This window comes from Chroicocephalus ridibundus, chromosome 1 (assembly GCF_963924245.1).
Source record: "Chroicocephalus ridibundus chromosome 1, bChrRid1.1, whole genome shotgun sequence".
In the NCBI taxonomy this organism is placed as follows: domain Eukaryota; kingdom Metazoa; phylum Chordata; class Aves; order Charadriiformes; family Laridae; genus Chroicocephalus; species Chroicocephalus ridibundus.
This window is the reverse complement of record NC_086284.1, coordinates 18,269,033-18,295,294: the sequence shown is the minus strand read 5'-3', so window position 1 is coordinate 18,295,294 and position 26,262 is coordinate 18,269,033. Positions and strand designations below refer to the sequence as shown.

At 36.1% G+C, this 26,262-nt stretch overlaps 1 protein-coding gene across 3 annotated transcripts in view; it reads right to left on the bottom strand.

Annotated features, from left to right (window-relative positions):
* The window catches only part of DYNC2H1 (dynein cytoplasmic 2 heavy chain 1), a 178,041-nt gene that overhangs the window by 62,265 nt on the left and 89,514 nt on the right, over positions 1 to 26,262 (bottom strand). For all 3 annotated transcript variants that reach the window (XM_063330001.1, XM_063330007.1, XM_063330017.1), the window contains exons 74-82: positions 25,929 to 26,060; positions 23,974 to 24,046; positions 17,765 to 17,925; positions 13,079 to 13,204; positions 9,894 to 10,004; positions 7,855 to 8,010; positions 5,750 to 5,825; positions 3,412 to 3,623; positions 1,492 to 1,596 (exon numbers count right to left, since the gene is read on the bottom strand). In XM_063330001.1, coding sequence (XP_063186071.1) covers positions 1,492 to 1,596; positions 3,412 to 3,623; positions 5,750 to 5,825; positions 7,855 to 8,010; positions 9,894 to 10,004; positions 13,079 to 13,204; positions 17,765 to 17,925; positions 23,974 to 24,046; positions 25,929 to 26,060 — 1,152 coding nt within the window. The remainder of the gene's footprint in view (positions 1 to 1,491; positions 1,597 to 3,411; positions 3,624 to 5,749; positions 5,826 to 7,854; positions 8,011 to 9,893; positions 10,005 to 13,078; positions 13,205 to 17,764; positions 17,926 to 23,973; positions 24,047 to 25,928; positions 26,061 to 26,262) is intronic.

Here is a 26,262-nt window from a genome sequence, read left to right as displayed (position 1 = left end):
AAGAGGTGGACTTTCACCCGCCTATGAGCATCACCGAATTTCAACTCAGGCTGAGGTACAGCCACTTCTCAGTCAAAGTCCTCCCTAGACTCTAGGCCTTAGTGGTTCAATTCAGTTGTTACACATAATGCCATTTCAGACTCTGCATATTATCCAAGAAAATGTTATGGATAGGTAGATAGGACACACGACCTCCAGATCCATGCTCTACTGGATCAGGGTACACAAGCAGTGGGAATAAGTTGCCTAAACACTGGCTTTTGCTCCTGACTTCCAGTTGCAGACCAACAAGTAAATGTACCCACTTGGGTCCTATGTCATATTTGGCAGCTCCTAGTAGACGTCTTAGATACACTGGGTATGCCAAGATGATACAAGACACCAATTTTTAGTCAACTGAATTGAAACCTAAGGGAAATGATAAAATATTAGCAACAAAAAGCTTTGTTCAACAAAACAAGCAATGTACTGATGATGAAGACCTCCAGAGTTCAAATCACTTCATCTTTTCCTTTCTTGGACTGACAAAATAGAAGTTATGAGGAGAACAAGACAGATACTCAGTATTTTCTGGCTCCACAACAGGTGAAAAGAGTATCTGCACCAGCTGTGCTATGAACAGTACCCAGCATGATGGGTGACCCAGGTCACTCACTCAAGCTGAAGATTCTGCGTACAACTCTCAAACACGTAGGTGAAAAATCTTTGATCATTGCCTATTATTCCAGCAGTAAGATAACTGCATTCTCACATATTAAACATATATTTAAATCTGGACTACACTGCAATTAAATGATACCTGAGAGATCTTGACTTTGACAGAGCTATCTGCCATATCTTACAGCTAAAACAATAATGAAAATATTTAAAATTAGTTAATTTTTAAACTAAAATGTACAAAAGCCCTGGCACTTACTTTTCATGATGTTGAGAATTTCATTATGACATGCCTAAGTAGTCATATGTTATTCTCCAGTGAGAACAACATTTTTTTCAAATTTTCTAATTTCTAATAGTAAAGATAGAATGCTGACTACTGGGAGAATTCTTCAGAATTTGTCTCTCAGAAAACGCATAAAACGTTATCCATATTCTACCTGTCAAACTATTGTATTAGAATTTGGTGACCAAAGCTAAAACCTTAACTTGCAGTGAACAGCAGCTGTAAGAACTATCCCACTGACAGGAGTTAGATTTACAGTATAAATAGAACTAGTGAAACTACTTACACACATGGATTGTCTTCAACATGAACTGAATTATATTATTGTAAACTTTCTCAATAATTTTTTGTTTATTTAAGTCCTAAATGTGAATCTTTGTAACTAAAGATAAAAAACATTCTACAGATCAAAGCCAACTTATTGAAAAAATTCCTCCATTTACTCTGACTTTCTTATGGAAATTGATATTTATGAACCAGTGGTTGGGTTCTTTAGTTTATACTTTACATGGAAAATATTCAGAGGTCAATGCAAAATGTAACTTTACCTGGGAACTGATCATACGTTGTGCTGAACGAGCAATATTAGCAGGCAGGCCAAAAAAGTCAGGTTTGTCATCTTCTGGAAGGCTTTCAATAATATTACGATAATCCTGCATTAGAAGCCAAGAATAAACATAACTGAAGGAACCTTTTGTTCAGCTTATAAATTAACAGTGTATGCTGAAAAGGATTTCATTAAGTGCACTGCATAACACAAACATTAAAATAAGTATATAACACATGACATATCTTGGGAATCTTATTTATAAATTCCTCAGTTTTATTTATAAAAAAAGATCGTTTTTATATAGTGTTTCCACTCTAAAAGAGCAAAAGCAATTCTGATTACAGTGATGCTATCAACTGAAAAGAAAAATATGCTAAGACTGTCTCTGAAAAGTAGCTACAATAATTCTGTTCAAAATTTAAAAGTAAGATTAATGACAATATTAAAAAAAAGATTTTGGTATTTGGAATTTGAATAATAAGAGCATAATACATATTTCTAAAATGAAGCGCACTCACTTCTGTTTAAACCTATGAAGATATCACTCAAAGAAAAGTGAAATCATTTAGGTAAAAACAGGTTTGCGTGATCACTGGAGATGCAGAATAGTATCAATAGTGGTTACAGTGTAATAGTCGCTAGTGATGCTGCTCTTGTACAAAACAGAAAAAGGTGCTGGATGCCTCTCTTATTGTGGCTTTAAAGGCAAAAATATTTACTATTTGAAAGTCTGGCTGCACCCTAGTGCTTTATATCATGTGCATTTTGTCCTTCGCTTGCAGGAGGATGTCCTAGGTGTGCACGAGTTACTTTGACACCGAGTCTCACTTCAGAGATAACAATCATAGCACACCTCAACACCAAACGCTGCGGGAACAATATTTAGTAAGAGATACTATTCCAATTAACTTAAGTAAACAAATTTAACTTTATTATTACTGTTCTACTAATCAAAACTACTTGCAGAAAAATATTTAAGACATAAAAGTATAAACTGTCATATAAATAATCATATAAGGAAGTGAGAGATATTAGATGCAGTTCAGGCAAGAAGCAAGATTCCTCTACTTGACTATACTATCCACAAGAATAGAGACCAGCCTGGTTTGTTTATTCCTTCCCTCTTTACGATACTAAGTCAGCACATCTATAGAAAATAACCGTCATATTTAAAGTAAAGAAATAAACAAACCCCAAATCTAAACAGTCAGAATCAAGGTAGAGAATGCCAAATGACCACTATTTCTTTTAACTGGCATAATTCCATTTACATCAACTCATACTGGAGGTCCAGTACTGAGTACTACACTAAAATGTAAATGAATCTTAGTAATAGCAACTCTAGCATGTGAAAGGATAGAGTGGTCAGTTCTTTAGACTGTGTTGAATTCCCTCTTGTTTACACGAAAGGAATACTAAAGGAGAATCAGAATCCATATTTATCTCCAAATAAAATGTCATACAGTCTCCATGGCATGTTAGCAGATTATGTCAGAATGCTGACATATTTTGCAAATAAGGAGATATATTTAGATTTTCCTATTTCATCCAGAGTTCTAAGAATGTTTAGCAGTCTGTACAAAAGTGCTATTATGTTAATATACTGAGTTATATAAAAATGTAATGATATCCTTCTTTGTCATAAATTGACCCACTTTCTTTTACTCCGTTCTTCATAGTTATACTGGTCTGCACTACAGTCCAACCAGATATCATGAAAAAAGAGACGGACCCAACAGACTAGCAGAACAGTTCTGACAACTTAAGAATTAGTGCTCCACACAAAGTAAGTCTAAAATAAATGGAGGCATCCTCTGGATTGTAACTCTGGTTTTCTTTGACGAATTATTTCCAAGAATAATTCTTGAAAATAACTTATGTTAGTTTCTACTTGAAGTGATAGAAGATGTATACCTACCATAACACTGCAGGAATTCGGCAAAGAGATCGAACATGGGAAAACAGTCATCTTCTTGCTTCTAGCATTTAAACTGCCAATGACTTGTGAATTGAAAAGCTGCTCCAAGTAGGACCGAAGAACCCTCATATCAAAGTAATTATCTACACGGCCTCCATAAATTGCATTTTCAAACAAGCCATGCACAAATTCCCACTGAAAATCTTTGGAACCTAAAAATTAATTCATATTAGTTTTATATCAATGAATAGCATTGCATTATAAGCATTTCTTCTTGTCACTGCAGTTCTTAAGTGAAATAAAGAACACAAACACACCAAATAATTAATTTATAATTCTTTTTCTTCTATATTACCAAATAATAAGAGTTGCAGAAACTTCAATGAGTTTGTAAATATTTGTCATTAATGAAATGAACACTTACTGTGTTTCAAAATGAGTTATTAGAAATATTACTTAAGTTTTGAAGTGCATTTTATTGTAGATAAACCAATTGGTTATATGCATTTCAGAAACAATACTAATAAAATTTTAATTATGTGCTCCTTTGTCATAAATAAAAATAATTTCCCATGTTCAATATTTTATACACTATTTTGTATCACAGTACAATCTGACTGATTGAACCAAAACCAGATCATGCTCAACTAGATAGCATTACTGGAAACGTCATCTTTCAAACACAAAGATGTCTAGAATAGCTACTTTTAAATTCATTATAAATCACACAACATAGCCCATAAAACTAATCAGTTTCCTACTCAGATTGATGTTGCAATTAGATTACTCTGGCTTAGCTATATCCCACAAATTCAAAATAACATATTTTCCCTCCCTTCCATCACAGTTGTCCAAAATAACTACATGGGACAATGATCTAGTTATACCCTGTAGCTTTCATGTGCAGGTAAAAGCTTGATTAGAAAGGCACTTCTTAAAGTCCCTTGAAAAAAGGAACCAGCAATTACTTTAAGGGGGTTTATTGGTGCTATTTTCATACACTTCAATCATTCCTTAGCAAGAAAAGTTATCTTCACAGCAATAGTTAATTATTAAATTAATTATTATCATTGATAGTTAATGATTCAACCTCTTTACATCACTATATGTTTCAAGCAATAACTAAGGTCTAATTCCAGAAGTACTAATAATCCATAAATCTCATTTAAGTCAATGATCATAAATTATCTCTAAATATCACTGCCTAACTTTACTTTGAAATTATATAAAATGCAAAGGCTTTAAAAGAAATTTACGTTTTTCATATTAATTAATATTAAGAAATTACTAGGCTACCTAACAGAACAATGACGTGGACTCTGTCTAACAGTGAGTTTCAATATGAAGAATTCCTACAATCATAGAATCGTTTATGTTGGAAAAGACCACCTTTAACCTAACACTGCCAAGTGCACCACTACACCCTAGGCCTAAGCACCCCATTCATATTCCACTCATATTCAATTCATGTATTCATATACGGGGAAGCTCACACTGTGAAGGAATGGAAGACATTATCTTCCAGGCATTCCCGTATTTCCTATTTATTCCTCTGAAATCAAGAAGCTGAGCAAAATAGTTCTTGACAGAAAGAAATTATTGGTTTACCCAACCTCCCAAAAATGGAATTATAATTCATCCTGTGTTTCCAGCTTTGCGTACTGGTGATGGGCCTTGCAGCATCTCCACTCTTATCCGAGTGTTGTAGAAAAAGCAAAAGCTCTTTATGCAACATCTTTACTAATGGTAAAAAGGGACAGGTCCTGCTTGAAGCCAAGGTCAAGGCACAAGGTGGCTTGCACCCATACAGCTAAACTCTCTTTTGCCCTAAAATAAGATAACCTCTTACTGCTGCCTACTGGAAGGAGTCTCCAGGCTCTGCTATCAGACAAACCATGCCTCGTCACTGCCTACAAGAATGCCAGTCTGCATAAGCCAAGTATGGGAAAAAATAAAGCTGATCATGGAATAGTTTTGAGCCTGCGTCCAGTCCTTTTCAGTTTACTAATACAGACATATCCTCAGTGTCTGGATCTACATCCAAAAAAGCCTGATGAAGTCTAAGCACAGCTGATTCAGGGTCATGCTACTTCCTATACTGATGTAGTTACCTAACTACCTAGTCATACATGAAAATCTTGCAATGAAGATTCAAGTGCAAAATTTAAATACCTTCAAAGCAGCCTTTAAGCAGGATGGCCCCATTCCAAACAAAACAATCATGCAAAGTAATCAATTTATAAAAATTGGTTTTTGAAATTCTAAAAATTTTAAATGATACACATTCCAAAGGGTTATGCTACAGAGATGAGAAATCTTTCCTTAAGAAGTGACTTACCCTCAAACAGTCTATCAATAATGTCAAAACCAGCACGGAGGTCAGATAAAGAGAATTCGTAAAACTTGGTCCAACCCTACCATTAAAAGAAATCCAAAAGATTTAATTAGTCACAAAATGATGATCATGAAGTAAAATAAAAATATTAGATGGTTACTGAATACTGTATAATACTTAATACTGAAAGAAAAAAAGAGACAGCCTTTGTCCTCTAAAGTCCGTCTTTGGAAACATTCAGTGGAGGTAGTATAAAAAAATCACCTCTACCAGTGCCTTTAATTTTATGTACTTACACTAACTAGAATCCATTGAGTAAGAGGAATGTAAACTTAAGATTCTTTTATTTCCCAAAAGTATTTACTTCAACTAACACTTGTTGACATCTATGACTAGACCACGCATTGAATTATGTTTAATTTCTATGGGCTTTTTTTGCATTTCAGTTTCCTTTGGATTTTAATAAATAGTTCTGATTCGTCAAACATAGTCTAAATTATACTTTTGTCATCTTACCCCTTAATTCATGTCACTTCTCTACTGGCAGAAAAAAAATCTAATGAGTAAAGCAATTACTGCTATTACTACAGCAAAAAAGCTGATCACCATATGCATATTTTAATAATTCTCCATTTGTACCTCCTTTCTGTTCTTGGTGGCATTATTCTTTATATAGCCTTAACGTGTAATGCGTACATAATTCTCCCAAAAACCTTTCAATGTAAATGGATAAGTATAAATAAATATTGATATATGATACAGTACTTAGGTTACCCAGATCTCAGATCTCAAAGCTATCTCTTGAAGGTATTTCCTGTTGCTGTATCTTCTTATGCAACCTTTGCATATGCATCATATCACAGGAACAGGAGCATATGACTCATGACGAGAAACGTGCAAATCTGTCAGATATCATGCACGTATCCAGTGAGATGGGTACAGTCTCAGGGCAGGGCTGCAGCTGCTCCACAGATCGCAACCAAGCTACCAGCCAGTCACCCCGAAGGTCATAAACTGGAAGGATGCTGCAGTCTCTCAACAGTGTTCATGTTGGGTTTTTTTTGACACATCTGTACATAGACCCAAACCAACCTGAAATTCATTATAAAATAGAAGAGCTTCTAGCTGGGATTAACTGCAGTCCATCAATGTTAGAAACCGGTAATCTTAAACAAAATATAAAACCATCACCAAGTCTGCACATGAGCCCAACACAGTTACAGTGGAATTAAGGAGAAAGCAGTAATCCTATTGTGTGTCACTTGGAAAGCTGGTGGTAGATTAACATGAATTTGAACAAAGCCGAATGAGACTTCATGTGTTAGATCAGTACTTTAAACACATATTCTACTTCTTGAACATCATATTCAAAGTCTGTTACTGCAAGAGGCAAACAACCTTATAAAGCACAAAGTTACTAAAAAAAACTTTCAAACATTCCAGGCTCTGTAAGATCAAGTCTTTAAGATGACAGGTTAATTTCACCCCTAGTCTAAATAAAATAAACAAGACAGAACAGTTTGTTTGCTGGGGGGTGTGTGTGTGTGTCTGTTTAAGCATCTTCAGCCAGAAAGAAATGTTTACTTTAAACAAAAATTTGTCTAAGGAAAAACTACATCACAATCTCTGAAAACTATTATAATCCTCACAAGAAACGTGTAAATTCCCTTGTTCTTCCTTATCCCTTAACAGGGTTTGTGTGCAGAAAGAGTAGACAATGCCATCTCCTCCTTCCCACCACCTCCTTCCCACCAAAGCGTCTCTTTTCTCATGTCTTCCGTTCAATCGTGTTTCCATAATGCTATTTCCTGTCCCAAGCAAACAGGATTCACATAATCTTTTCCATGGAACCTCACTCCTGCATCAGTATCAGTTAGTACACAAATCACAAAATAACCCCATGCAGCCAGCAGCAATTTTCAGAGGGACAGGCGACCAAGATCTTATTTTGCAATGAATTCAGAGACAATAATGAAGCCAGGCACCAGAAGCATCCAAGTTCTTCCCATCTCTCAACGTGACCAATCATATACCTGATGAAAAACTTCCAAGTGTAAAAGCTAATAAACGGGGTAAATTTTTAAAAAGGTAGCAAAAAGAATTATTACCTGAGGAATATAGTTTCTTCTTTCTTGGCATACAGCATGAAACCATGCTAAACAGAAGAGAGAATGCGCTCGTGACAAATTTCCCTTTTTATTAATTTGTTCTGGTGTCCATGATTCATAGGTTCGCAAGAGATTCTTTTTGAGACCTGGAGGTGCCTGAATTGGAAGGAAAAACATTGCTCTAGACAGAAAACCTGACACTTTTATGTACTCTTTCCTTAAATTCTAACTTAACGATTTACAACTTAATGAGATGACAAACAAGAAAAAAATCTGCTTCTAATAAATGGCCTAACAATGGAACAGTCTTATACTGAAAGTAACTTAAACATACCGAAGGAAATTGTAACCAGGACTAACTGATAGGAGGAGGGAACTACACTAAAAGAACTTAGTGAAAGAATAGTACTCTATCAAAATATGTTTGCATAAAAGTAAACTCATTTTTTTGAAGAACATTTCTCCTGATTTTACAAGCTGAACTACCAATTATCATTTCTGTGATCAGAGCCAACTTGCCTTATGCCATCAACACACTCTGTTAGCTAGCATATTGCTATGGTCTGTATGTATGATACAACGCCAGTTCTCTGATCTAGTGTTACGTGGTGCTCGTAACCAGTGGAAATAACTGCACTTAAAGTCTGTATAATAACAAAGATTACAGTGATTAAAAGTAAAAACAACTGATGAGATACCCAGATGTTTTCAAATTATTTACAAATGTGAAAGCAAACATAAATTCTGAAGAGATTTAAATCACATTTTCAAATTGATAAGAATGTTCTCTCTTTCTTTTGAAAAATAATGTTTGTTAATTTTAGATTACCACAGTTGCATATCTTGCATATGCACACTTGCGGAAAATAATTCCAAAATATTGAAGTTGATGACTTTGTTTTAAACTATCTACATCTTGATTGGTAACAGTTAAGGGACATACCACAACCATATAATAACCAAATACTATTAGTCAATTAATTGGTGATCATTGCCCTTTCACGGCAATAAAATATTTACTACAAATGAAAAAAAAAGGTAACAAGATGATATAGAACATTGCATTGGCGCGAAGTTCCAGTTATTTCAAAGACAGTGGGATCAATATGTTCAAGAAGCTAGATGAAAAGAAATGTGCCAATCCTGTACAGTCCTGTAGCTTCTGTACCACTGAAGACCTCAATATAAGCAAGAAGGTACCCCAGAAGTTTAAAAAAAAACATGCAGTCAATATAAAAGTGTAACAATTTTGGCTTCTTGAAAGTCAGCAACATTGAACTCTAAAAGGTCAGAGCTTCTTGGTTTAGCTGTAGGCAAAATCTCCACACTACATGACCAATGGAAGAGTTGGTAGCACCCCTACCCATGATTTCCATAATGGACATTAATGCATAAATGCATACGTGATTAGAGCACTTTCCGACAAGTTGGAGGGGCATGGTCACAGTTATTCCTTAGGCTAACCCATTCTGAAAGCAAAACTCTCAATTTTTAGTGAATGCCTTTAGCTGTATATCCTGCTGTATAGGAGGAGAGCCATTTTTGTTGAAAGGGTGAATAAAAAGCTATGGGGCCAAAAAGAAAAATAAGGAAGATGAAGTGTGATTCTGTGTTCTTCAGATGAGTACATTCACCAAGAAGGAGGAATTCCTTGTTTTTCATCCATGTCCCAGCACCTGTGTAGGTTTTTGCTTTTAAGAAACACTGATTAAATGCATAAAAGAATTTGGAGCAAAAACCAAATACTTTCAGTTCAGACTTTCAATTGGAAAAAATACCTGGAAAGAAATTTTACAAACCTTCTATTCAAAGCACAGTTTCTGGAAATGTCCATATATATATTATAAATGATCATTAAAAATCTTTCAAGGTAAATTCATAGCATTTTTTGTATTGCATCTAACTGAAATACAAGGCAAAACCAGTTACGAAAATAGTCCACATTGTCCAAACTTTATTCTATATAAACATATAGTTTACTATACATCAAAGTTCATTCTTTGAAAACATGCAATAAAAAGTTTCCAAACAGATCTTACTTCATAAGTTATTTTCAGACTTGACTGAAGCAAAATCGGAGTAAATTTTGGATGAACTTCTGTAGTAAGCCAAAGACGGAAGTTTGGTTGAGGCTGTAACGTATTCAGTTCCTGTTAAAGAGATGTTATGTATTGAAGTAGGTTTTGGTTTGCTTTTTTTTTTTAATATACAGAACTGTATTTACAAAACTATAATACCATAAATTAGAAAGTTAGATTTGTCTAAAAATTCTTTAGCTGTTTTTACTAGTAAGGTTATTCAAAAGATCTTCATTCAATTCAAAAGTTCGTGATGTCTTGTCTCCACACATTATATATGCCCACCGTGCTCAAGTTCAAAGTTTGTTCTAGCCTTGTCAAAATATTTGCAACTCCTTCCCAGATCCTAAATTCAGAGCATAGAAATATATATCAGTTTGTTACTTCTTTTAAGTAAAAAAATACCAGAAGGCTGCATGTCAAAAGATGAAGGCTTGAAATGTGGTCTGCATATCAACAACAGATCTCAAAGACTTTCAATAACTGTGTAGCTACATTAATTTCTTTTTCTTCAAGTGTTTATTATATGCACACTTCACATATGATGGTTCACAGACAACTGAAGATAGGAAAATGGAGTTCTAAAAGAATAAATATTGTCAAATGCTATTTCAAATACGAAGGCTTCACAAAAAACATGTAATTACTGAATGTATGAAAACATACTGCTGGTGCTTTAAATGCATCTGATACAGACATACCAAAGCTTTTTGACAACTGACTTGAGAACAATGTCAACAGTTTTGTTTATGTGTCTTGGAAGAAACATAGCTCAAAAAACTCTAACAGATTTTCTCATAATCCATTCATTTTGATAATCTCTAAAATATAATCACAATCGTTTTGTTTTCTGTGCTTTTAGTGAAGAAGAAAATTCTGTTAACCCTGAATCATTCTGCTCCTTAGGCAAAATGACAACTACATCTGGTACCCGAAATCACAGAACTGTTGAAGTTGGAAGGAACCTCTGGAGACTGTCTAGTCCAACTCTCTACTCAAAGCACTGTCAGCTACAGCACGTTGCCCAGAACAGTGTACAGTCAGGTTTTCAATATCTCCCAGGACTGACACTCCACAGCCTCTCTGCGTAAAAAAAATAATTGTCTTATGTTTAAACGGCATTTCCTGTATTTCAGTCTGTGCCCATGGCCTCTTGTCCCATCATGGGATGCCACTGAGAAGAGTCTCGCTCTGTCTCCTTTGCTCCTTCCCATCAGCCAATACACAATAATAAGAGTCCCCCCAAGGTTTTTCTTCCCCAGGCTGGACAGTCCCAGCTCTCTCAGTCTCTCATTGTATGACACATGCTCCAGTCCCTTCATAACCTTTGTGGCGCTTTACTGGACTGGCTCCAGTATGCCGATGCCTCTCTTGTAGCGGGTAGCCCAGCACTGGACACAGCACTCCAGATGTGTCTCACCGGGGCTGACCAGAGGAGAAGGGTCACCTCCGCTGACCTGCTGGCAACGCTCTGCCTAAAGCAGCCCAGGAGGCCGGTGACCTTCTTTGATACAAGGACACGCTGCTGGCTCATGGTCAGCTGCTTACCTACCAGGACTCCCAAGTTTGTCTGCCAAGCTGCTTTTCAGCCAGTTAGCCCCAAGACTGTCTGGGTGCCTGGAGTTATTCCTCCCCACGGGAAGCACTTGGGATTTCCCTTTGCCGAACTTCACAAGGTTCGTGTCAGCCTACTCCTCCAGCCTACCAAGGTCCTTCTGAATGAAAGCACACCTGTCTGTTGTATCAATCACTTCTCCCAGTTTTGCATCACCTGTACTTGCTGAAGATGCACTCTCTCCCATTATTCATGTCATTAATTTAGATGTTAAAAAATGTTGGCCGCAGTATCAACCCCGGAGCACACCACTGATAAATGGCCTCCAGCTGGGTTTTTTACTGCTGACAACAACCCTTTAAGCCATGTATTTAGGCAGTTTTCAATCTACCAGTGTTCAGTCTACTTCACTTCTACTGTGTTACAGTCAGGTCTGTATTTCATCAACTTGCCTATGAGGATGTTATGGGAGACAAATGAAAATATGAAAATGACCCACAGCCTTGGAAGCAAATTGAAGAAGAGAAAACAAGGGAATGTACGTGCTGGTTCAAGTGCAATCATCTGCAACATGCATCCTCTGATACATCGCGTTTGGCTAGAAGACAGATAAGGGCAGTCTGTTTTAAGTTGTGAAGGTATCATCTTCATATTGATAAAGTTCATATTGACCAGAAGACATACTTCGTCTTCTCAGATGGAAAGATTGTGAGAACTAAATTTATGTACCTGAATCGAACTGAATTATAAATAGGCAGACTTCTCTTAAGAGAAAGTTGAAACATACGAATTACATAGCCTCACACTTGCTAATGGTATACAAAACAGACAAGGGGATGTGCTGAGTCAAACATCAGCAAATCTCAGTCTATATTAAGCTCAGCAGGAAGTTTAACATTTTCAGTATTATGTTCTTGTGGAAAGAACAAGAAACTTCTGATAAATATCCATATTTCAATATTTACAAGATCTAAAATTCTATCATTAGTAAGAGGCTTACAAACACTTCCTTACTGTTCACTGGTGATAGGAATTCCCCACTTTTCTTTTTTGAGGTAGTTTGTTTTGTGGATTTCACAGTCATATACATGTACAGTCACTTTGATTTACTCAGCAAGTTAATGATTTTACATGCCATAAGTAAGAGTGTGTTTCTATAAAACATTAGACATTTTAATTTCAAATTAGCAAAAACCTCTTAGTGACTCAGACACAAGCTACAAAGAACTACTAAAAAGAAAGTCCTAGAACTGAACCAAAAAAAAAAGAGAATAAATTTAAGCATACAGATTCAGAGTTTAGCAAACATGGGCAGTATCTCGTAAAGTACCAGAAGTCCTAACAGGATCATTTGTTCACTCACTGTGGCAGAAATACTCTACACTGTGTGAAAAATAAAAGCACTTACACAAAGGAAGGAGCTGCTTAGATCTGAAGCATTTCACCTTATTTGTGATTGAGAAAACTGCAAAGGTTTATTTTTAAATTGTTGGAATTTTAAACAACACCATGGAAATGCTTGAAATGCTTCAGAAATGTGGCATACCAATCTTGTCTGGTTTCCAACACATTATTCTCTAGTTACCCTCACCTTTTCCAATACAGGAAGCCAAGATGTAACAAGATGCAGGTTCTTTAAACACAGCCATTCTCCATTGCGTGCACATTCTTTTAAAGTTTGAATAGCCAGGTCAGCTTGGCCTTGGCCCATTGCAATCTGAAATGAAAGACAGAGTTGCAAGAGGAATTTATCATATCTCATTTAACAGTTAAATACAAAACTGTGTTTCAAAGTTAGAATGCATATGTAAAAAAGGTGTGCTAAAGATAACCAGAATTTTCTCTAATGTGATAAGCTACCAAAGTAGAGAAAAGATTAATGAAAATGTAGTTTTTTATTTACAACCTATCTAACCAGAGTTTGTTAAGAAACAACATCACCTGGTCTTTTTACGAAAAAACCACACACCATTTGGTGACAGTGATTGTATTCCCCGGGAACTCAAAAAGTAATTTAAATATCAGTGACTGAACTGTATTACTGCAGAATTGCTGATACAACAAAACCAAGAGATAAATGAGAATGAATTTTCTTTTGACTGTAAGTTAGGAGCACTTCCTTTGAAGAGAAACAGTTTTGTATTGAGATGAGTGAAAAACTAAGGCTGCTCTCTTTCCAACTGGGAAATATGAATAGCTTTATAGTCTTTTCTTTTTTTTTTATAGTACCATATTGTGGCTAAAATAAATTTTGATCTTCACATGGAAATACAAAGATCCAAACCTGAATTTTCAGATAAATTAGTGAAAACTGAAAATAAAGAAAGGACTCACTGCGTGGCACATTTACTGCAACAATCAATGTTAGACTATCTGTACAGTACATTCACCTTAGTTCTCCCTTAGAATCTAATTGGAAGCTATACGTAACAAAAAACCCTAAACCATGCAGGTTGAAAACAAATTAGTTTTAGCCAATCTGAAAAGTCCTGTCTTGGCATTACTGCTATAGCAAAATAGAACTACTGTAACTGTTATGACTTCATCAAATATCCATTAGGAGGAAATCCATCCTGACTTTTTATCCTAAAACTGTTTACCAAAGAAACTGGGTGCCTTAGCTTTGTATGATGACACATGGATATTCTCTGCCTAAATAAAACTGAGTATATCTTGAAATAATTTAAAATTGCCAAAAGAAGATAACTGAAAGTCACCAGACAATACGGTAGTACACCACAGAAATTTAGTAGTCTGTTCTTTATCCCATATGAAAAATGCTTCAACAGAGAAAAAAAACCTGATCTTCTATGTTCTATTCAAATTGCATGAGAAAGGTCTGGAAAAAATAATAACAAAAAATATTCTCCTTCGTAGGCCAACTTTCAGATGATTTAGCTTTCAGTACCGTTCCTTAATCAAGTACCACACCATGCTGCATTTTAAAAGTCCAACATGTAAAGGATATTTAGAGATAAACACACAAAAAAACATGTGATAGAATAAGAAATATGCATTCTGAAACATTCACAGCTAGATAAGCTGGCAGTAGGATCTAAATCTTTACAATTTGACGGGCAAAATATATTACACCAGTGCACATTCCAGGAAAGGAACCATTTCAAGGACTATTTAAAAGCAACATTAAACTTGACATTTTCCATTTCTATGCTAACCAGCAATCAGCTAGATAACAATTCCCCTCCCCTGAATATTTCAAATGACAGAAGGAAATAAAGTTTTACAAAAAGTTATAAAGCATACTGGTAATGTGAATTAGGAATATTAGGAAACTGCTTGTACCATAGAATAATTTAAGTTGGAATGGATCCTGAAAGATCTCTAGTCCAACCTCCTGCTCAAAGTAGGGCCAGCTATGAAAGATCACACCAGAAGCTGAGGACTTTGTCCAGTAGACTCTTGGGAACCTTCAAGGATGGAGACTGCACCGGGCAATCTGTTTGACTGTTCTCATGGTGAAAAAGTTTCTCCTTAAATCCTGTTGTAACCCTACCTATCTCGTTAGCATTTATGCCCATTGCTTCTTGTCTTCCCACCATGCCTGACTGCAAAGAGTCTGGGTCCATTTGCTCAGTGACCTTCTTATACTTATTGAAAGGCTGTTATTAGGTCATCACAAAGACTTCTCTGCTGGCAGGGTGCTGTGCTGGCTCATGTCCAGCTTGTAGTCTACAAAAACCCTCCAGTCCTTTTCATCAGAGGTCCTCCCTAGCCAGTCAATCTATTGCCTGTATCATTGCAAGGGTTTCTTCTTTCCCTGGGGCAGGACTTTTCATTTCTTGAGTTCTGTAAGGTTCCTGTCCGCCAAGGAAAGCCAAGGAGAATTGTGAGCCTATTGCTTGGTGGCACAGGGCACATAGGAACAAGGCACATGGAAAAAGCTGACCCTTTTACTCTGAGGTTTCCCTGCTAAGGTTTGTTCTCAGGCCTCCCAGGTCTCCCAAACGTACAAGCAGAAGTGAAGCAATACCCACAGCAGAGACAGAGAGATTTAGGAATCACTCTACACAATTAGAAATAAAGAATATCCACAGGACAAGATGCATTCAAGAGTGTTGGGGGACCAGCTACTGTAAATCCTTGCTCTCATCTTCAAAAGGCTATGTTGTTCTGGGGCATTTGGTGATGAAAAAGGAAAATGTCACATTTATCTTCAAGAAGGGCAAGGAGGAGAAAGATCTAGGTAACTATCGGCTTGTCAGCCTCCACTCAGTCCCTGGGAAGGTTACGGGGCAAGTACTTTTAGAAGCCATTTCTAAACACATGAAGAACACAGAGGTGATAAGGAGCAGCCAATATAGATTTACCAATGGCAACTCATGCCTCATTGACCTCACTGATTTCTACAATGAGGTGACTGACACTATGGACAAGGGGGTGCCAGTGAATGTTGTATAACTTGACTTTAGTTAAGGCTTTTGACAGAGTCTCCCATATCCTTCTTATCACCAAATTGGAGAAATATGGGCTGGAGAAGTGAAATATAAGATAGGTAGAAAAATGGGTGGACTGCTGGGCTCAGAGGATGGTCAGTGGTACAGAGTCCAGCCGGCAGCCAGTAACTAGTGGTGTCCCTCAGAGATCAGTAGTAGGACACATACTGTTTAATGTCTTCACTGGTGACATAAGTGGGTGCACTCTCAGCAAGCTAATAGATAACACCAAAGGGGGTGGGGGGAGGGCAAGCAACCAATACACTGGAAGGCAAGGTTGCTACTCACATGGACCTGAACAGGCTGGAGAAACAGGCTAGCAGTTTATGAAGTTCAACAAGCCAAACGCTAAGTCCTGCATCTGGGACAGAATTATCCCATGCAACAGTACAGGCTGGGGTCTGCCTAGGAAGCAGCTTTGGAGAAAAGGAGGCCTTAGTGGACAGTAAGTTGAATATGAGCCAACAATGGGCCCTCGCAACAAAGGCCAATCTCATAATGGGCTGTATTAGTTAAAGCTTTCATCAAGTCCAGGGAAGTGATCCTTCTCCTCTCTTTGGAACTTGTGAGACCACATCTGGAGTACTATGTTGAGTTTTGGGCTCCCCAGTACAATAGAGACATGGTCATACTGAAGTGACTCCAGAGCAGATGACCAACAAGGTCAGGGCACACTGAGCAGGGTTTGTTTAGCCAAGCAGTCAGGAGAACTTCTTGCTGTCTACAACTACCTGATTGAAGAATGCAGAGAAGATAGAGCCAGACTCATGAGTTGGAACATGGGAAATACTGATTCAGTATCAGGAAAAACATTCTCCTGTGCAAGTGGTCAAATATCGGAACAAGTTGCCCAGAGATATTGTGGGATCTCCATCCTTGGAGGGGGGACCTCCCTGGTCTGAGCATGGGGCTGAAACAGATGATCTCCAGAAGTCTCTTCCATTCTAGGCTATTCTTTGAATTTAACAACTACAGTAAATTTCTTCTTAAAAACTGAAAAGTTGTTTTCAACACCTGTGCATAGATCAAATTTTGAAGCAAACACAGAAAACATAAAGTGACTTCTTAGCAGTACAATTCCTGATTAAAGTCTACTCAAGGGGAATTATCTTCACCCAGTTTAGTTTTGTGTTGAATGCAAAACAGGGAAGAAGTTGTACACCATGACAAAAACCAACTGTTATATTGGCTGGGAAAATAATTTTGGTGTCGTATGCCTATTCCTGAAATCTGAAGGCTTTCCCACATGGTCTATCTTAAATAGTTTTTAAAAAAGACTTGAAATGTAAGAGTTCTGTTCAAGAACTCCCATCAACAATTAATTGGTTAACATTTGCTTGTAAAATTTCTCAAAATATTTTACAGAATTTCACAAAATTCCTAAGCATTCACGAACCCTGAACATCTGATTTATGTTTTCTGTTGAAGAAAGAAATATGCAAGTCCTATAAGGAGAGGAAATTATGACATCTAGTTTTCAGTTGGTTTTGTTCAGATTTTGATTACTCCACGCTAAAAAAGATAATGTTTCAGCATGTATAACAATTCTCAGTCTCTTTTGGTCCCTTCCATCTATCTTCTCATTTTTCCCCTTCTCCAAGTTGGAGCAATGCCTCTTGTGAGGATCACTGTGTCTCCCTTCTCCAACACATTTTGCAAATGGAATCAGAAGATAGTGGCGAGATAGGTGGGAACAACAAATACACAGACACCAAACTACACTTTTACATACTAACTTCCTTAAAAACCAAGGTAAAACAGATGTTATTACTGTAAAATTTTACACATTGTGCTTTTAATCATTCTGCTTATGTAAGACTGACCTGATGGTAGCACTCAGCATTTCTTTCAGCACTGGCAAGTTCTTGCAACTCTTGAGAAGGATCAGCACCAGGAGAAATAATTATCAAGATGGGCTCAATTTCCAGAGTCTCTTTATACAGACGTTTCAAATTCAGAGGTGATGGAGATAATTCTTTTATTCCTATAATTAGAATTATTAGGGAAATAAAGTGATTAGACAGGATGGAGTGCTTCATTAACCACTTTAGAGGTATCTGGCTGTCAAAGTTCTCTTCAATGGAGACCATAAAACTGGCCCTACAATGGCAAAAAAACCCCTTAAAATATGCAGGTAGAAGGCACCCTATGTTGATAAGAAAAAGACACAAGCACCAAAAGGGTGCCTGGACTTCCAGCTTGACAAATATAAACGTCAGTCTTTATTTAAAGTGCAGCCTTCAAGAAAACATAGAAAAAGAGAAGAGCTGGAATGTAAGAGTATGAAAAGCTGTGCTATTTGCTCAAACTAATTGCAATGTGTATGTCCACACGCGGAACTTCTCTCCTGTATTGTCCCGAGAGCCTTAATTATTAGACTTTGACTTTACATGGTTCTTGGTACTACAATTACTTTAGTCTATTATTTGCTTTATATACAACTTAAATGTTTAAAATGTTGACACAATATAGGCAAGGCATTTATACATGAGCCCAAAGCTATGCGTAATATAAACTTAAACAATGTGAACCAAATATTTCCGATCCATCTTCAGACTGGTCCTTAAATAGTGCAGTGTTAGGTGCAATGGGAAATCCCAACATAAAGCAAGACAGAAGAGACCAAATCAGTGGCCTCTATGCCATGCCTACTAAAACACGCAGTACACATTTCCTTGAGGGCACAGTCTGCTTTCAGACTTGAGCTATTATCTCCACATAGAACAATACTATATAATTTGAATGTAACAGGTCAGGCCGGCAAAGCTTAGTATGAGGTCTGGGTTCTCTGCACATATCTGTACAAAGACTCTAACCAATGCAACTAAACAGATAAAATCACTATCAATCAAAATGCTTTAAAATAATGAATTAAACAAGACTAATATTGGAAAATATTTTAATTTTACATTTATTAGGCATGTAGAGATAAAACATAAGCAGAGATAAGTATATAAACTGAGGCCATAAGGCAATTGATATGGGCAGCTCCCTTGATGAGTTCAGCTGCTCACTGCCAATAAGCCCTAAACTCTAGAAGATCCAGAAAACAACACTGAAATTAAAGTACGGCTGTTCAGTGCTGGACTGAAGCATGCTCAGTGAGGAAGACTCTGCAGGGACTGAAGACTCTTATCTGTCAGAATCTCAAAAATATCTGACAAACATCTGCAAGTTGTTTCTCAAGGAATCCTGTATTGGCCAAATCTGGATGCATTTTCAGAAGGCCTAAAAAAAGTTTAGACTTTGAATGAAAGCTGCCCAGCATACCAGCTTTCTAGTCACTCCTCCACACCGAACTTACAGTAACATTTTTCACAAATACAAGCTATTCCAGATTTAACATTCCCTTCACTAACACCATAAATGGAAATAGCTAAGCTATTGGCAGGGAGGGGAGAAAGAAAGAAAATAGACAAATTAGCTAAGAAAAAAATGAAAATTGATATCTATGTAGAGATTTGTTTATTTGTTTTTCAACTACAGTCATAATTCAAGCTACTTGAGTCATTCTAAGCAATATAAGAAAAATATGAGAAGTAGAACATGACAGCATTCTCTAGGGTAAGAAAGGTTATTTTAGTTAGTTTTTATGAAAGAGTGCTTACAATACTGAAGACAGTATTATGCCTATAATTAGAAAATCCAACATCCAGTGTTTCTTACTGTGCATGAGGACCACAAGGAAGACGAACTTGCGATGTGTTCTGATATTTGGGCTATAAACCACTGTCTTGCACCTCAAGCAAGTTTCACCTCATCAAATCCCTCCCTACTGAGTTGTATTCACTGTCACTATATTTCACTGTTGAAGTATCAAAATATAAATATTTCCATATTAATTTAAATATTAAAACATGACATAAAGCATTATTAGAACTTAATCACTACCTACATAAGGAATAAAGATATATTGAGAATCTTAAAACCAAATGTTAGATCAAGATTTGATTAAAAGTAAGGTCCTGGAAACATAAATTTTAATTTTTATTAACTTCTATTTCAGTGAAGAAAATAATTTTGAAAATTTGCACGTGTTTGAAATCCTATGAAAGATACAGGACTAAAAATATCTGTTGAAGTGAACAGGCAGCAAAGATACAAAAACCAAATGGAGATCGTTCTGACCTGTAATTAACATTGTGGAATGGGCATCATGCAATGCTGCAGATATTCGTTATTATACAGAAATGCGGAACGATATACAAAGTCACAAAATGAAAATCATAGAATCAAAGAATAATTTGTGTTTGAAGGGACCTTTAAAGGTCATCTAGTCCAATCACCTTGCAATGAGCAGGGACATCTTCAACATCAGGTTGCTCAGAGCCCCGTCCAACCTGACCTTGAATGTTTCCAGAGATGGAGCACCTACCACCTCTCTGGGCAACCTGTGACAGTGTTTCACCACCCTCATTTGTAAAAATTTCTTCCTTCTATCTAGCCTAAATCTTCCCTCTTATAGTTTAAAGCCATTACCCCTTGTCCTACCGTAACAGGCCCTTCTAAAAAGTTTGTACCCATCTTTCTTGTAGGCACCCTTTCTTTTAAGTACTGTGTTATTACTTCCAGTTGAGAAACCCTGGAGACACAGAACACTGGTCACTGTTCTCATACTCTTGCTAGACACTCTTGCATATACTTAACGTGCTAGGCAGACCTTTCTTCTTCACTTATTCAACCGTTCTTAAGTTCCTGTTCCTAAGACTGCTTTGCTACTACAAACAGTGCATGGAGTATACTACAATCAAGATAAACCAAAGACTGATGGCTGTATTATTATTTTTAGCAGTGCAAGGAGTAGGCACACAGATTCCCGAGAAGCTTAATTGATTAGGAATTTTGATAGCCTACATAACTCTATTTCAACTGAGGACTATGCTTGCCTTAAATGGGGAATAGAATAAAAAGCTATGATTAGGCAATAGACAAATGTATGTAAGCCTGCAAATCAAGTTATTATAATAATATATTTATGGTAATTATGCTAATTTAAAAGGGGTGCAGTTGTAAACGAGTAACTGCCTAGCCAAATACATTGTAGCACTCTTGAGATGCATCATCTAGAAAATTAATACAGTGTAAGTTTTCTTACATAACACATTTTCTTCCATAAAACAGTATTTTAGAAATTTGGACACAATGTTTAGAAAAAGCACAGCTATGCTGAACGTGCTTTTTGTTTTAAAGCTCAACAGAAGTGAAATACAGAAAAACTACAATACTGTCCTGTCTATTCCTGGCCATTAGAATTAAAGCTACAGCCAGGATTATGTTTAGAGAAAAAAAACGGACTCCAGTGTTTTCAGGGTAAATCAATGAGTACTCGTATTCCAGATAATAACCATGCAGTCAGACTGGGAATTCCTGACATACTTTTCTACCTCCGTGTTGCATTCTGACAGAATTTCTAAATCTTATATCCTAACATGAGAAGAAAAAGCATATGTGAGAGCAAATAACTTCCCAGAAAATGTTGCAGGGGGAGGGATCTAAGGGGAAAAAAGAAAGACCTGACATATAAATACATAGTTTGGCACAGGATGCAAACTTCACATTTTTTATAAACTGATGAAGCTTCCATAAAATCAATGAACAACTCTTCAAAAGCACTTCTACTAGAGTCGATGCAATTAAACCAATTCACAACAGATGGAACTTGAACTCAAAATGCTTGTTAAAATTCCTTCTGTTGTTGATCTGTACACAGAGAAACAACGTACAAAAACATCAGTAAGTGTATCATTACTACTCACAATTCCAATACAGAACGCAGGAGATGACTTTTTTTTTTTTTTTTAATTTTGGCAAGTAATTTTATTTTGGCCTAGATGCGATTATGACCATGAGGGCTCTGGTCTACTTTATAGAAAATGGTCTCCGAGAATAAAATACAGACTTGTTTAGCCTGCACTGATTTTCTTTCTTCATATCTATACTGCTTTTTTGAAGAATATGAAAACGTAGGTAATTAAAATCACACCTCTTTAAATACCATTTCTGATGTAGCCTGACTCAAAAACCTACGTTAAAGAAGATATGAATAAAACCCAACTCCATGAGAGATAAGGAATGATTTGGGAGTATACTGTCAATATGATTTTTGCTAATATGGTACAGTTCAGTACAGCAAGTAAAATAAAGAAATAAGCATACATTGGGTCCCCACAAAATACATTTATAGAAAATTCTTATGAACTTTATCTTCAAAAGAAATTATTTTAATCCCCCTTCATCCATAAATTTAAAAATATATGTAAAAGATGAAAAAAGGAAAAAAACAGCATATCTGGATAAAACAGAAGTGGAAGGCTTTCTTGTAGGCTATTACAGCTCTTTTGGAACTCATTTTTCTCACAGGAAAACAGCCAAAGGAGATCAGAAATTTAACAGTTCCCTTTTGAACTTAGTGAAACAGTTTGTTTAAGAAGTTTCAGGGCAAGGACCCTGAAAAAGACATGGTAGAAAAAAATATGAAAAGAAATTCATATAGGCATGACTGCTTTTATTAGTTGCAAAGCTCTAGTCATGATTTATGACATGATCTCAAAACAAAATCTCACTGACATGCATGAAAAATCTGTGGATGAAACCTTGCCTACAAATGGAGTCAATGGTATTCTGCCTTCCTCAGTGAGGCGGTAGTTGTCATTCACCAAAAACCATACCCTCGTGGAATGCCTCCAAGGAACTGGTATCAAGACATGCCCAACCAATTTCGGTAATAAATTAAGATTTGGAAGACAGTAAGTGGGTGAATAAACTTAACCTGAATTCAGGTCTTTGCTGGGCTTTGAGCCGCACGTACTGCATATTGCACTTGCCATTTGATTCCAACAGGCAGGGACATTGTCAGCATGGGACCTGTAACACTCACCATAATGAAAGTATCTACTGATAATGTTTGACAGAACAGGCTAACCTTACTCCTGAAAATACTAGCCTTGGTGGTAGACGTGGAACCAATTTTGGCCAACAAATAACGCCCACAGACAGAGCATAATGAGGGAGTAAGATAAACTCTTACACAAATGCCAATACAAATGCAAGAACTAGAGACCTAAACTTATATCTAATCTTAAAATAATAAGAAATAACACGTATTTCAAGAACTCAAAATTTCATTATTTTTTATGTATAACTCATCTATTGCACTATAATGCAAAATCGCCCATCTTGAGATTATTCAAACTGCAGATCTTCACACGTACTGGAAATATAAGTCCAGCCATATTACTTTGGCAGCCTATGAGTCAATCTTCAGGTTCATTATCTGCCACGTTAAAAACAGGCTTTGTCACTTAAATTTGGCTTTACAATCTAGGTAATGCAGTAATGCAGAGGGTGATTTTTAAAACCACAGTGTCCACTCCAATGAGACACTCATGATTCATCTTCCATACGCGTATTGTCATTAACTGCTAAAAACTAAAGGAAGGCTTTGGTGTGCTGTATTGCAAAATTAAGATTATTTGGAATATAAATCCCAAGCTTCGGATACAATAGGAAGAGAGGAAACAGACAGACACGAACAAATAGACAACCGTAGTATTGACTCATTCAAAACCACATGCATTTCTAAACGGACAGTAAAAATGAAAACATGAAACATGAAAATATGACACAATTTTTTGATGTCCAATTTAGAAAATATGAAACCTAATAGTTTTTAAATGGTAAATGACATTAAATAAAATCAGCTTTTTGGAAAATTTGTGTCTTAAGGAAAATGCCGCAGTGTAAAACTTACAGAAAAATGGATATTCTCCTTTCTTAACTAGTCCCATGTTCAAGAATTCATTAAAAGAATCTGACAGATCTTTTATTCTATTTTAAATCACTACGAAATATAAACAAAACCATTTTAAAAGCACTTTTTAACAAAACTTTACAAGAAAGAAATCAGCAAATCCATTTACAGCATATTTTCAAATTAGGGATTCCATAAGAACCATAAAATAAAGGCGAAACATAGGACAAAAAAAGACGTTTAATTATTGGGTGGAAACACCCTAGTGAAAAATTAACTTACCTAGGATTTTACATGCAAAAAGAGCCATGGCACTCTGCAGCCTGTCTGGTCTGACAGCCTGGACCACAAGTACCTTAAAATAAAATATATTCGGGGAAATGAGTTTATAAAAGTATATTGTGGCAATTTAAAAAGCAAGACTTCTCTAAAAAGGCTGAATTCTTTAAATTTCTCTTTAGAACAAAGTTATTTTCTTGGAATATATAGAGCTATCTGATAATGCCTTTCGAAGATAATCTAATGTAATTGTTCTTTTGTAAGCAGCTTGTAGTAAAATCAGAAGATAGATCTACATCTAATGTCTACTGGTAAGCTGGAAGTTTTTCTAAAATGTTTTAGAAAAAAAGGTAGCTATGTGGGTAGCTGGAATTACAGAAAGCAAACTTAGCTTTATACTGGTAATCTAAATTCTATACATGTATTTAGGCAGTAACTTCCTAAATGGAATATTGATATTTCTGATTTCAGTGCAGTAATACAGTAAAATAATCAGTTTTGAAATAATTTCCTTTGTTCAAGCACACCTTTAGAGTTTTACATCTAACTTTTTTTCTGAGACATTCTGACTTTCAAACCTTGTAGTTATGCAGATGCTTTTACTGTTCTTCGAAAGACTACAGAACATGAGCGGCTAATCAATTCAATACGAATTAAATTAGCAGTTTCCCTGCCAGCTGGCTCGTTTTCAGTTAACTTCTTGCAAATGTTCAGTGCAGGCAACTGATGCAACTTCAGTAGAAATGTTTTGTTAAAATCACCACCCCCTCTCCCACCTCCTCACTTGCAAACCTGTAAACCACAATTCTGAACCGACCATCACATTCCAGTTTCCAAATCTGGAATATCCAAGTTGCTAGTTTTAGAGGGAAAATTTAAATTCATTAAATTTTAAAGGAAGTACTACTTCTTAAACTTGAGATTACACTGAGTGCTACTGCACCATTTTTAAGTTTGAAAGAAACTAACTTATGAGTGGCATATAAATCTAACCAGGTAGTTCCAGTATATTTCATCAACAGAAACTTCTTAATACCTGGATACGTAATATGATGATCATTCCAGATTTGTTTTCCTATAAATGAAGAATTTTTATGACAACACATTGCATATGTAAGAATTGTTCTTCCGCATTTCTTCAAATCAAATATGACTCAGACAAATTCCTTTCCAAAATGGTTTGTTCCTAAATTCCACGCATGCTATTTTAGAAATTCTCCTCCTCCACAAAAACTCCAAATAGAGAGCTCCTAAGAGCCAACCAGCATGAAACTACTCTGTCTTATACCCCACCCCTTCTTTGGACGGGCCTTCATTTTATATGAAGTGACTTCAAATGAAAACTCACAGCATCATTTGAAAGTAAGTAACGACATCCTTTTTTCCATAAACACAAGAGGGATGACATTGTTCTCTTCCACAGAAGAAGGACCCCCAGGTGGAAGAAGGAAATAGTCTCTCCAACATTCTTGGTGAGTTCTTTAATCACCAAGCTTTCAGGAAAAGTAGTATTTCATGACTACTATTCTAAAAAGCCATGGCTGCTACTGCATTTTGTGGTTTTCAGTCAGATGTGTGAGTTTGCACATTTAATGATGAACTAAATTAACGACATTCAACAAGCTGACAAATTCTGCAGTTAGAAAGCAACCATAAAAAAATTTTAATACCTATTTAAAATTAATTCTGTCAATATTAATAAAGAGGTTGTTACCTTACACAGGATGTTCAGTTACAGTCAATACATCAACACAGAAAAGACTCGGATACGTAATTAAATATGTATTATAGAAAAAAAAATCCTTGGATTAAATAAACTAGTTAATCTGTAAGACAATGTAGACACTGTCACTGCTTATAATTCAAACAGCCCTGAAGCCTAAATTCCCAAGATGTAAAAATTACTTTCAGTGCTGAACTCATAATTATTTTAAAATAATTTAATATTAAAAGATTACCTGCTGAAATAAGGAAATTCTTTTTACAACAGTAGATGGAAAGTCTTGTTCACACACAGAGCTCTGAGAAAAAGTGTGCCACAGACCTTCATCTTCAAAGCAAAGTGTCTGATAGAGACCTGGGAGAGAAATCTACAAAACAAATAATGCGTATTTAACAATAAAGAATAGCCATTTGGACATTGTACATTTTAATTAATTTCCAAATACCACTATGACCCTAAACCTGTAAATACTTGTGCCTATCACATAACTCAATTCAATTTAATCCTCGGACTTAAAGAATAATAGGGCAGGTTCCCTGGAAATCCTAAGTCTGTATTTGCTCTATATT